Source organism: Physella acuta, unplaced genomic scaffold (genome assembly GCF_028476545.2).
Source record: "Physella acuta isolate Inbredline_101_S28 unplaced genomic scaffold, ASM2847654v3 ptg000399l, whole genome shotgun sequence".
NCBI lineage: Eukaryota > Metazoa > Mollusca > Gastropoda > Physidae > Physella > Physella acuta.
Window position 1 is genome coordinate 166,162 of NW_026731918.1, and position 14,057 is coordinate 180,218.

The following is a 14,057-nucleotide window of genomic DNA, read 5'->3' on the forward strand; positions in this document are numbered from 1 at the left end:
TTTAACGGCTACGAGCCTTTACATACTTATTTAACTCTTTTTCTACCTTGATTGTGTAAATGTAAAACATATACCCTTAAGAAACAGTGACCGTCAAAAACCGCGTTCCAGCTTTTCCGGGGGGGGGGGGGGGGGGGGCTTTTTCGCCATCTAAAATCAGAAGGATTTTCAACAGATTGGTGAGTTGATAAAATTTACCACTCATCAAAGTTTAAAGAAACCAATTGTATTAAAACGTATTGTTCAATTGTGTAATCATAAAAAAGTTTGTCACGTTAAAACCCGCTCTACCAATCCAAGATGGGGGGGGGCAGCTTTTTGTACTGGATTGGTGAGCAGATAACACAATTTTAACACTGAGAAAAGAAACCAAATGTATTAAAATTAAAGTGTATTGTGTAACATTAAAATAAAAATGGTGCGGGGGAGCTTTTTCGTCAACAAAAACTTGTAGGATTTGCGCTGGATTGGTGAGTAGAAAACTCTGTTGGGTTGGGGCGCTTTTTCGCCAAGGTAAATGGGAAAGATTTACACAAGGATGTTGAATAAATAAATCACTTACACAAGAAGCCAATTTTATTAACGCATAATAATGTACGATTTCACTAGCCAGTTTTGTTACGAAATTATGATACTAGTTCTTTAACTCTACTTATTGCATTACATCTTGCCTGGATCACTGTGTTAAAGTTAAAGAGAAACAAATATCACGGATTCCTGTATCGCTATCTGATCAGCAAAATATACGATCGGAGCGGGTGGGTGGAAGGCGATACTCTTTGCCGAAATTTTAAGAGCTAAGAAAACGAGTATGTTTTATCGAATAGATCATATTTTTTTTATAGTTGTTTCATAATTAGTCCTTATACTATAATTTTCATATGGTTAAGGTCACTAGATGGGGACGGAGTGGTCTCGAGTTCGAATCCGGGTTCAAGTCAGTAGACTAACTCAAGTTAGGGAAAGTAAAGGCGGCTGGGCATAGTGCTGACCACACTATCTCTTCATATGCCGAGGTCACGGAAACAAGTGAACTCCACCTATAGACCGTCAGGTTTGAAAAGGGAACATTTATAAGGTCACATGACCTACTAAAAGAGAAAAAAATGGTACAACACGACGACTGCTATTGCTTTGTTATTTTGTTCATCTTAACTATAATATACTATTACCGAAATTGTTCTAAAGATTCAACCAAAAGTATACCAAATACTATAGATTCTACAAACTACACTCTAAAGCAGTGTTTCCCGCCAGTTTCATATGCGCATTCACCGAACCCTTTCTTATTAGTTTTATCGTCCTCACTGACAAAATCCGATCGTAAATCATATGAGTCAGGTGTATGTCTTGCCGAAGCACTGAGACGGACTTGCCGAACTCATGGGTTCCATGGAACCCAGGTTAAGAAGCACTGCTCTAAGACTAAATTCTTTGGATTTTCTTCTTTTTGTTTCTTTGAGTCGACCCACTTGATTTTTATGAATCCAGCCTCAATCATCTATATTTCAAACGATTTCCTTTATGCCTTTTTTGGTCTCTTCCTCTTTCCCTGTGGACTAAACACCAGCACCTTCTTAGTGATGTTATTTACTGTCTTTATTGTGCCCACCTTTTTGTTGACCTTATTTCATTCTCCACTGTCTGCAACAACTAACATAGCTCCGAACCCACAGTAAAAGAGACTTCACATTTAGTTATACATCCTGATTGAATTTTTTTGACAATTCATATGAATTCCACACTTGATTAGAATGTTAAAACGCATATTATAAATTATACAATCAACCAGTCATGATATACCCTTGTCATATACCAACGTGTGCAATAAATGTTTCTGATAATTTGCTATTGTATGTCACTTGTATGACCTTATTCTAATAAACCGTGCAGAGGCGTATCCAGGTTTTCGTTGTAGGGGGAGCGAAAAGAGCAAAAAAAGGCGCCGAATTTTTTAACACGTTCTATATACGTGTATTATATATATATATATATATATATATATATATATATATATATATATATATATATATATATATATATATATATATGAGGGGGGTGCAAATCGAAAGTTTGAGGGGGGGTGCAAATCCCGAAAGTTTGAGTGGGGGGGGGGGGTGCAAATCGAAAGTTTGTCTCCGGGCGCCAGGAAGGGTCGCTACGCCTCTGCCTCTGACAAACATTGTCCTGATCAGGAGTGATAAAATATTTAGTACTTTGACGCATTTCCTGTTTAGAAATAATAAACATCGTATAAATTTAAAACCCTTTTTAGTGCATTATATATTACATTATTGGTATAAAGGCTTGTTAAGGCTTTTTATAAAAGTTATATTCATTGTAGGCCTACTTAACTAACACTGACACCACAAATTGTAATTAGTAAACAAAGCAATTTCAGTAAGCATTATATATATTAGGCCTGTATATATATATATATATATATATATATATATAGCCGACGATACAACTTTTTAAATTTAGAAATGTAAAGTTCCCTTTTCAAACCTGACGGTCTATAGGGCAAGTGAAAACCTCAGCAATGAGAAACAAAACACAAATATTTAGAAATAGAAGAATATCTGAAATTCGGCTTTACTTACGTCACTGGAAACGAAATAGAGAACAAACATTGCGTACTTTGCAAAGTTCTTATAAGTTAAAAGCCTATGAAACATTAAAATCTAAAACGGCATCTGAGACAAATCATTCGGAACACACCAAAAAAAGACATGGAGTTCTTTCGTCAGCATGAAAAAAAAAAAAAGCTCAATAGGAGAAAATGTCATCGAATCCTGCATGTTGAAGATGGTGAAATTACTTATTGGAGATTCCAGTGCAGTAAAGATGTAGCTAATATATCTGCCTGATAATATTATTCAGCATCTTATAGCAGACATGTCCGTAGATTTTAAAGAACAAATTTTAAATGAAATCAAGCTTTCACCAACGTATGCTTTTCAACTCGATAAATCAAAAGACTTGAGTTCATGTTCGCAGTTGCTTGTCTTTGTGAAATAAATTCATTTTCAGATGATAGCAAAGAAGAGTTGCTATTTTGTGAAGATAACATAAAGAAAATGAATATGTTTTTTGAAACTGGATGGTTAAAATGGGTTAAAACGGATGTGGGGTTTGTACGGATGGTGCGCCATCTACGTTTAGGTCAAAATCAGGCTTTCGGAAAGCAGTAAAGATTTAGCTCCCTAACCAAGGGGAATCCATTGCATGATTCACCGGTCAGAGGCGGGGGGGGGGGGGGACATATGTCCCCGGGCGCCGACCTTAGGGGGGGCGCCAAATTGAAAGTATGTCCCAGGGCGCCGGGAAGGGTCGCTACGCCTCTGTCACCGGTATGCCCTCGCCAGCAAGACTTCCGACTCCATTGCTAGTAAAAGTCGTAAATTATATTAAATCTGGAGCCCTTAAAGAACTGTGCAAAGATGTTAATAAAGATCACGAGGTCTGCTTTTCTACATTACAATACCCTGGCTTTCAAACAAAAAGTTGTGAATCGTGTTTTTGAATTGAAAAATGACTTAAGAAATCAAATTGTTCTCGAAAGCGCAAAGGAAACAAGACCTTTTGATATACTTATACGACAAAGAAACGGTTTGAGAGAGTATCAGTGGCGGAACTAGAAAAAAAGGGCCACCCCGCAAAAAAATTTTTTAGGCCCCCCCCATATATATATATATATATATATACATACATACATATATATATATATATATATATATATACATATATATATATATATATATATATATATATATATATATATATATATATATATATATATATAAACACGAAATACGAACATACAATACTCATTTTTGCCCTAATTGAGTTTTTAAAAGATGTTTTTTTTAATTAATACAAATTACAACATATAGTCATGTGTGTAAGTGTATTAGTGTGTTCAGTGAAAATTGGTTATATTATATCTCTGCTAAAAGGCCTCTTACCATCTAGTCCAGGGGTCTCCAAACTACGGCCCGCGGGCCGTATTATTCACCTGTAAGCTTTAAATGCTAAATATGTGGACATTAGCAGTGTACTGAATCCCTTGGTGAAGATGGTGAAATTAATAAGGCCACATGGACTTAACCATAGTTCGGAGACATGTTGAAAGAATCCCGAGATTTACCATTTTACACAGCTGTTAGATGGCTAAGTTGTGAGAAAGTTCTGGGCAGAGTATTTAAGTACAGAATTGAAATAGGTTATTCCCTGGAAAGTAAAGGCAAGCCACAACCATTAATGTCTTATGAAGAGTGGGTATAGAAATTGGCCTCTGCTGCAGACATAACTAGTCATTTAAATTTTCTGAACCTAAAACGGCAAGAGAGGGAAATCTAGTTTCTATACACCCACTTTAAGGCCTTCAGATCCAAACTTGTCATGTATTTGGAACAATGGGCCTACAGGCCAACAACTTTACGCACTTTCAGCAGTGCAAGGTCTTTACGGCTGAAGCAACCACTGAGTTCCCCACGTCATTTGCTTGAGAGAGCCTGCAGTTTCAGTAGCAGATTTTCGGACTTGGATTCAAAGGCAAAAGAAGTGAGACTGTTTCAAAATATAACACTAGGCCTACGGGGGATGGCAACTCGGGATATATACAGTATTTTAAGTCCATTTTTAATTACTTAAACTTTTTAAAATCTCGCAGAAAAAAGAACTGATCGCCAAATAAAATGTGTATAATAGTACGAAATATTATTAGTACTTTATATAATTCACATGCTTTTTGAGAAATCGGAAATAGTGTAAATAACTACTTCCGGTCAACAGAAATTACTCAAAATTTGATAGATCTAGAAGGCAAAAGAATTAGATATTTTACTTACAAGTGAAATTTCATTTATCTATCTGAAATAGTACTCAAGTTATATGCTTTTGAAAAATTGAAAGTAGAATAAGTTCCATTTCCGGTTATCGGAAATAGCTGAAAAGTTGATACGGATCTACAAATGGATATAATACTTATATATGAAATTTCATCAACCTAGCTGTAACGGTACTCAAGTTATACCGACAAGATTGCAAAAATTCCTTTTCCCGACTCAGGGAGGTAAAACGTCGAGATTTGCAAACATCTTGATCTGTGTATTCTGTGTTTGCAGTTTGCACACACACACACACACACACACACATATATATATATATATATATATATATATATATATATATATATATATATATATATATATATATATATATATATATATATATATATATATGGGGGGGGGGCAGACATTTTTCTAGTTCCGCCACTGAAAGGAAACCATTTCACTTCATATACTCTTTCGACAGGCATGCCAGATTTGAAATTCCATTTTTCCATGATTCTCGGCGGTCGAGAATTTTAAATGACTTTTTAAAAGTTCAATATTTCATGCACTAAAATGAGCTTCGGTGTTAATTTTTGTTTTGTTATTTCATAATGGCTATGCTTTAAAATGTAATTGGTTAAATTAAAATAATAGTAATAGGGAATAATTAATTTAATACATATGAGAGCCTATTGTGTGTACAAACTCACCTATATTGGGGGGCCGAATTTTTATTATGCAGGGGAGATAACGGCTTTTATTTGCGATTTCGCCACTGAACGAGTCATGTTGAATTTTGACAAGGGCTACATTGAAGTGGGGGAAGTGAAGTAATGTGACTAAGAATCAGTTCAGTCTTCTTTCTTCTTCTTCTTCGTTCTTATATCAGTTCAGTAATTATGTGTAACACATATCATGGTTACCAATCAAGGGGGATAAATTATAAGTTATAATTTACTTGGTTGCGGCCCCTGTGGGACCGCAACTGTTTATGACGTTTTTTTTTTATTGCTCTTCGGTGAGCAATGCTCGTCCCCGTGTTCTGTGTCATGTGACCTCTGGGTAGTTCGTACATGTGTCCGTGTCATGCAAATCCCAGGCTGCTATGACATGGATGGTGCCGTTGCCTATGTTAAGTTGGTCATGTAGACCTAATGAAGGGCTACTATTTTAGAGTCGTTTATGGTTTGGATGTTTATGACTAGCCGTATATACGGATTTGCAAATAAAGCCAGTGTCTAACAACAACAGCGTCATTTCATCGTGGCATCTCTCAGGGTCAGCCCATATAAACACAACACCTCAGTGGGTAACATCCCTACTGAGGCAGTGTTAAATAGGTTTTATAATTTAAAAATGAATTAAAAAATGGCTTTTAAAAATTCACTAAAAGTCAAAATGATTTCATGAAATATGTAATAATGCACCACTGTTTTAATAACTAAAAAGTAAAGTGTGGGTTACTTTATGTTGCATTGAATACCCATGCTTATGCCTCAATATACAAAGAAAGGTAAAAAGTAAGATATTCAACATGTTTGTAACTTAAAATTTATTCAAATCAAACAAAATTCCAGTAGAATTTATTACATGACAAAAAAAAAAAAATCAAACCATTAAAATAAATTACACATCCAATAAAAAATTGTTGGAAAATACTTAACTCTGTAACAAAAATTTGGTTTCTTTTGCATGCCTTGTGCTGAGTATACTCCACTTGAGGTACTATTTAATTTCTAAACTAATATTAAACTATTTAAAGAAGATAACAAAATTAAACGCACTACACCTAAGCAAACAAATGAGGTTTGTTCTCCACGGTTCATATTAAATCATTAACTTCATGATTATGTTGGTAAAAGACATACATCTACAAAATTGTATAAAGGTTCTAGTGTTTTGTTGGTACATTATAAATCACTAGTCCACTAGCAAGTTAAGCATGCAGTTCTTACCACAGTTGTTGGTGATGTAACCAAATAAATAAAAAATAGTTTTGTTTTAATATTACTTCTGCTATTACCCAGTTATAAAAAAAATATTTTATTTACAATATAATAAAATGTCTTTTAGGCAAAGCAAAAAATGTTAAAAAGTGAGTTAAAATTGTTTCTGCGAAGATACTTGTAGTATCTAACAAAATTACAATTTACTACTTAGTTAACACCACTACAAAAATAAGACTTGTAAATTAACCTGTATCTTATAAAACTTGATTAACTAAGAGCTGCCACTACATATGGTACGCTTCATACCACATTTCTCCTGACTCTTTTAGTGACCTTAAAAAAAAAAAGAAATAATGTGTTTCAAACTACTACAAAAACTATATTAACAAATCTAACCTAATAAAATTTCTAACTCAAATGCTTTGCACAAGTTCAAAAACAAAATTTATATATATAGAAATGAAATATGAAATTAGTATTTTTCAAATAAGACTACAGATTTCTTAAACATTAGATTATCGGTTACCAATTCACTGTTTAAGTAATAAGAGCACACATTCTGGTGCTTTTAATTATAAATTCAACAAAATAAGCATTTAAATTTTGAAAAATATATGAATATCCTTACTGCACAATATCACTCAAGGCTCGGTACAATGATTTGCATTGGTAATTCAAACCATGTTTTTTACAAAGTGACTTGACAAGTGGTGTTGCTTTATGCAGATTATTTCTTGGCATTGTAGGAAATAAACTGAAAAATAGAACAAAATTCACAATAGCAGATTTATTTATCCTTGCTCTGATCTTTAAACTGAAATAATAATAAAATGTTTTAATAACAAGATTTTATATAATAATTTATAAATAATGCACTAAAAAGTAGAAAGAAAATTATTACAATTTTTTTTAATAATAATGCTCTACTAATCTACTGTTGAAATAACAATGGAGAAAAAGCATGGGTCGCTTCTTAGATTTTTAGTAAAGATGAGAGTGACCCAGACTTTTCTCTATAGTTAGTTATTAAAAACTTTGAATACACTAGAATTGCTTGACTAAAACAAACTGCACACCAAATGAACAAAACAATTTGCTTATAACTGTTGGGAAATAGAACTTAATGTAGGAAACTAATTCTTAAAAAGTAATTAACCATCCAATTAAGTCAAATTTTATGTCACATTGGATTGTCATGTGAATTTGACCCACAAGCCAATTTTGAAAGAAATTGGTTAGTAAAAAGTGGTTAAAATTTCGCTTGCCAGTTTTGACCAATGACAGTGCTCTACATCTGTCTGTCTGGTTAGTGCTTAATGTTTAGTCTGTATGCAAAAAAAAAAATCAGGCAGATGTATTCTAGCAGTAAGGACTGAGTTTTCATAATCAAATTATCTTTTTTAATTTAACAAAACAAAAAACAACAACCCAGAAACATGACATGCTAAAAGTATGATATTAATAGACTACTCATAGCTATAGTAGGACTTACTGATGCTCAATTTGGAAATTTAAATGGCCTGAAAACCAATCATTGAACAAAGATTGTTCTACATTACAGGTAGCCTTAAGTTGGGAGGTAACCCAATCTTCATCTTGGTCATAGTTAACATCCATTGGAATATGACTCATCTGAGTAGTCCAGACAAACCAGTGGGACTCAAGAAATCTGGAAAGGTTCATTAATGTTAAGTTATGCTAAACATAAAACAAAAAAAAAATCATTTTAATCTGGAATTATTAATGGTGGAAATATTTTTTTTTACAAATTGTAAAAGAAACAAGTAGAAAGTTTAGACAGCTACATTAGACCTATCCACTTATTTACTATTAAAGCTGACCAAGGTTTGTAGCTGTATATTTTTTGTGCACTTCTGTAGACTGAATGTTATCAAAAAGATAAAAGTTTGTCTAGTATTTATTAAAAGCATGTTAAAATTGTATAAATTAAAAATTGTTATCTATCATGATAAACAAAACAAATGATAAAAGTTTATAAAAAGATAAGAGTATATGGACAAAGAGTATATTGACATAAAAAAATAACAACTCAGCAAATTATTTTGACACACTTACCTAACCCAAAGATAAAATAGTAAAGAGCCACCAACTCCAAGAAAAGGATAAAACATAACAATATATCGGATAAAAAATGTCACCATCCAGAATATTTCCTGTAGTAAAATAAAAAACATAGTCACAGTGTTATAATAACTGGGAGTGTAAAAATAAAACAGGTTATGTGACAAAACTTCAGTTACTCAATGGAAACTTTTGTACTCACCCCATAAAGCTTTCTTGACCATAAAAAGTAAGGTACTTCATAATTAAAATATAATGGAAGAAGAAGTGGGGGCATAACTGAAAGAAACCAATAAAGCATTTAAAACAAAGTAATGTTATAGTAATTGTATTAAGCAGATAAAAAATTATTTTGAAAAAACAATGCTATTAAATTTAAAAAAAAAAGGTAACTTTTTTAAGGTTCAAACTTACCCATAAACCAATACTTGTGCTGATATTCATATGGCATAAATCCCTTTTTCTTTTTGCCCCACTGAGTAAGATAAAAAAAGCATTATAAAATAGTAGGCGTACATTTATTTTCTATTGAAAAACTAATTACAATGTTCAACAATACTGAATCAATTTACTCTAGGTCTATTTAAGTTTAACTAAAACATATAATCTAAAACCAGAGCTTAATCAGACCTCAACTGGTAAAACTTTCCCAATCAGAAAAAACATATCAAGACGAATGTCTGGATCTTTGCGAATCATGTTCGGTTTAGCATGATGTAAATAATGTCTATAATTCCACCATGATGAAGACACGCCCTAAGGAATATATTTAAATACTTAAGTTCTCATTACAAAGAATACATGATTAAAAACTTGAAATTTGTGGAGTCTTTATTCGTATGCTATGACAGGGATTTCATTTTAAGTCTAATTTTCATCAAGAAGCTTATATTTATAAATGTCAGTCACTATATTTGCAAAGGAACTTTTAAATAACATGAGTAGGATAAAGATAAACAAGGTGGAGAGAAGGGAGAAATCCTCCAATCTTTCCTGAGATAATAATAGCTATACAAATATACATCAAGAAACATTTAACAGAAAATTGTATTTAACACAAGTGAATCACTATCAGTGGTGAGTTGCTGCAATCTCAGAAGATAGGATATTCAAGGACAGTTTATGATAACATTTAATTTACAATTGATCTACTTTATTGAAACTTATAAGTAAGTTATTACATCTTTTTGTAAGAAAACATTTTACAAGTTATGATTTTATTTTATTTATATATTCAAGTGCATATTAATGCACAATATTTTGTTTTTCCAACACGAGAGCTGGTTACAGTTTTCCATGTTAGATACACAAAACCTTCAAATCTAATCCTATATGTTAAACTGAATTTTTTAATTCAATTTTGTTATGAGGGCATTATCAATGCGTTAATCTTGTATTTTTTAGATGTGACTGTTTTCTAGAACAGAGCTATTCAAACGTAAACAAGTCTACATCATATTTCTTGTATCTTAGTTATTAGGGAGCCAATTCGTCCACACTACCGCCCTAGGATAGGGTGTGCTGTATGAAAGCATGGAGTGTACATTGAGTGAGGTACAATACGCCACTGCCACTGTTCAAGTGCTAGAGCGCTTTATGGCACTCCCAGTTTGACTTAGACATATATTGAAGTCTACTGTATCCATAGTGGATGACGCTCTTTAACTTTCTGAAATGGGTGAGCGGGCTAGCTCACTCTAGATATGTCAATGAGCAAGAGTCAAATTGTTAATAGCGAATGACTACAAAACACACTTCTATTGTTTAGCTCATACTCATAGATGTAAAGTAAAATATTTTGGGTCTAGGTTTCTTAAATGCTAAAATAAATACATGTCACATACTTTAAAACAACAAAAATACAATTTTTTAAATACCTTAAAAAAATTTAGCAAGAAAATATGGATTGTATGGTTTATTTTTGAAGAAGCAAACACTGACAAATGGCCATAATCATGCTGCGCCCATCCAGCTTGTGCCTATTGATAAAAATAAGTAGAAAATTTAATAAAATCTCCTATAGTTTTTTAAATAACCAATGGAAAGATGTTCAGTGAGTTGCTTTAGAAGTATCAAGGATATTTTAAAATGCTTTTAGACTGCATCAAGAATGTGATTATTAAAAAAAACAACACAAATCTAATTGAATCCTCATAGTAACAATAGGGATGGTGAGAATAAGTTTTGAAGCACACAATGATAGACCTACTATTCCTGATATCTGATTACCAAACTAAAAAATTATATTTGTTTAAAAATAACTTACCTGAGCAGATACCAAAAACAAAGATGCTATAAGCAATGAAGTCCAGGATGTGCCAAAGTAATATACAGTAATCCAGCCAAGAAATTCAAGTAATAAAATGTGAAACATGATAAATGAAAAGAATGGAACACTAGCTTTAAACAGTCCCATTTCCTCCACTGTCTGCCTGAGTTCTCTAAAATCTTTGATAAGCTCGCTCTGCAAATGTAATGTCATATTTATTGAAATTTTGCATTTAGTATTTCTTACACTATATCTTAATTGTAATCCACTGACCCTGACTTACCTCTTTGTTTTCATCTTCTCTCACTTTACCAATACGAAGAGGACCCAAGTATTTACTGACAGATTTTTTGTCATTATGAAAAGCAACCCATGCATCCTGTTAAAAAAAGAAAAATTTAAAACAGGGAGCAAGGAGGAAGGCCATCTTAAGTTTTTGATTCTAAGCCCTTAAAAAAAAAATAATTAAAATTGCATTTTGGCCATACCACTATTTTTTGTACCAGTCTATAGCCAGCTATATAAAATGAATAATATTGATTAGGATGATAATTTTTATTTTCTACAGCAAAAGGAGACACTTTTTGAAAAAACCTGATTTGCTTTACTAGATCTTTAAAGTCTTAGGTCATAGTCAAGTACTATATCTAATGATCTTTCTAGTAGGCTATTTACGAGCCGACTCGTGGCGCAGCATAGGCTGCTGTTAAGTTGTTTTATTTTCTACGTTTGAGCAATTCATAATTTGTGAATTCGACAGTACCAATGCTGCGACTGACAATATAAACTATTTGCCCCTAATAGCCGTCACGAATACACTCTGCTCTGCGATTGTAAACATAAAACATCCAGCATGAACCACAGCTCACCAGCCTGGAGGAGGTGGGAACGATATGGTCTCTTGCACATGCCTGGAGAGCAACGGGAGCAAGAGAGTTGGCGGGTCGGCACGCGTACATCATTGTAGTACATGGTGGTGTTGTTTCCCATGGTCCCATGTAGAGAATTATATATGGATGAGCCGACCCGCAACGTAGCATGGCCTGCTATTTAGTTGTTTTACTTTATATTTTTCAGTAATTCATAATTTGTGAATTCGACGCTGCCTATGCTGCGACTGAAAATATTTTCCTTTAAAACACTATCAGTAGCTTGTGAAGGACACTTTCTACTCAACCCCCCCCCCCCCTTGAAAGCAGCCGTCCGTGACGACAACAGACGACAATGAGAAGATCAAGCAGAACTTGATATTACCTCCCCTTAGTTTCAAATCGTTTAAAAACTAAATTATCTGCCCTTAATAGCCTGCACTAATTAAGCCCTGCTCTACGATTGTAAACATTTAGTGTTAACCACACTTCACCAGACTAGTGGGGGTCAATGTTGAATTTAGACAGAGTAGACTGTAGATTAGCCTATTAGATTACAGCCTACTAATATTATTTGTTTATTATTTGATTGGGCTTAAAAATAAAAGTAACTGCCTAAGTATGTAATAAGTAATAAGGGTAATCTGTCGTTTTGGGTACGTAAAATCGCCCGCAGCTAGTAATGTACGAAAAAGTTACCTCATTGTCAAGGCTTTAATAGAAGTATATTTTGATATATTTGTGTCAAATATTATAGATAAATGAATAAATAACCTAAATCAATAGCTAAATATATCAATATAGGCAAGAAATTAACTTCCCCTGATCTCGCGCTATAAGTTAACAAAGAAAGAACTTAATCAAGATGGCTGCTATAGTAAATGAGCATGGTTGCCTGTTGGAAACATCGCTAGTATTCATTTATTATTGAAAAGTTTTAATTCAATTGTTTGAAAACAGGTACATAAATGAAACAAGGAAACATTTTTGTATTTTTCAAAACACAAATCCTTCTCAAAATGTGAAATAATTATTAAAATTTAAGGAGTCACCTTTTTTTCACATTAATAGTCGCGGGCGATTTTACGTACCCAAAACGATAGATTACCGTAATAAGTAGTAGTAGTATTCAATTAGTCTAATAGACTAATGGCTAATCGTAATCAAGTCTTGTTAAGTTAATAGGCCCCTACTATTTAATAGTATTTATTAATGTATTCATTATATAATAATTTTTTTTTTAATATATAATATTGGAATTCAATTATAATTATTAATTAATTAATCTAGTCTAGATTCTAGATAAATCTAGATCTAGATCAATTCAGTAGATCTAGCTTTCTTACTACTATTTCTAGATACTAGATCTAGATCTAGAATTAGATTCACTCTAGAAAACTCTAGAATTGAGAAAAACATAGAACTAGATTTTTAAGTACCGTTGAGTCCTGGCCAGCTTGATTTGCGAGCATTCGTTCACCCCCGGGATGTCTTTTGGACCAAGTTGTTACATCATAAATGTATCCTTCAATCACGATCCACCTATCGGATTTGGATGCATGTTTCCTTATCTCAGCCCAACTATATATCGGCAAAGTGTCGTTGGATGGAATTCCAGATTTACACATCCCGCAAGATTATAAACGGGAAATAGACAAATATCAGCGGTTTAAAAACCTTTTAAAATAATTCGAATCAATTAGAATCTACTAGTGTTCAAACAAAACAGACCAAAAGCAAAGTGCAGATGTAGAGGATCTCTTTTATAATTTATAAACACGGAGCCGGGTAACCTTCAACTTTTACCTTCACCCCTCGCCTTACGATCATCGTCCAATCGTATATCGTTTAATAATTGCCAGATAAAAGTTTAGATCATTGCCATTTACTGCTAGGCCTAAAGTAGTTTTAGTTTGTCGGGGTCGATTTGACGGGGCCGTTTTGTCATTGGTCTGGTCGTTTTGATGCCGCACGCTTAACCCTTGTGAATTTCAGCATACGCGAATCACAATCACATATTACTCGATTGCATAAAATAGTAGCCACTTGT

At 33.2% G+C, this 14,057-nt stretch overlaps 1 protein-coding gene across 1 annotated transcript; it reads right to left on the reverse strand.

Annotated features, from left to right (window-relative positions):
• Positions 1–6,372: 6,372 nt before the first annotated feature.
• LOC131942307 (acyl-CoA 6-desaturase) lies at positions 6,373–13,822 on the reverse strand. Its single transcript, XM_059302112.1, has 11 exons — positions 13,447–13,822; positions 11,422–11,517; positions 11,136–11,333; positions 10,747–10,848; positions 9,500–9,625; positions 9,284–9,344; positions 9,072–9,148; positions 8,864–8,961; positions 8,280–8,456; positions 7,416–7,541; positions 6,373–7,120 (listed from the first exon to the last, which is right to left on the reverse strand). The coding sequence occupies exons 1-11, from the start codon at positions 13,633–13,635 to the stop codon at positions 7,072–7,074; spliced, it is 1,299 nt and encodes a 432-aa protein (XP_059158095.1). The 5' UTR covers positions 13,636–13,822; the 3' UTR covers positions 6,373–7,071.
• Positions 13,823–14,057: the final 235 nt, after the last annotated feature.

Coding starts and splice junctions, on each gene's coding strand:
- LOC131942307 (XM_059302112.1), bottom strand. CDS start 13,635: ATGTGTAAATCTGGAATTCCATCCAACGACACTTTGCCGATATATAGT. Junction 10,849..11,135: donor TGTTTTTGGTATCTGCTCAG/GTAAGTTATTTT, acceptor TTTTATCAATAG/GCACAAGCTGGATGGGCGCA. Junction 8,962..9,071: donor GGTCAAGAAAGCTTTATGGG/GTGAGTACAAAA, acceptor ATTTTACTACAG/GAAATATTCTGGATGGTGAC.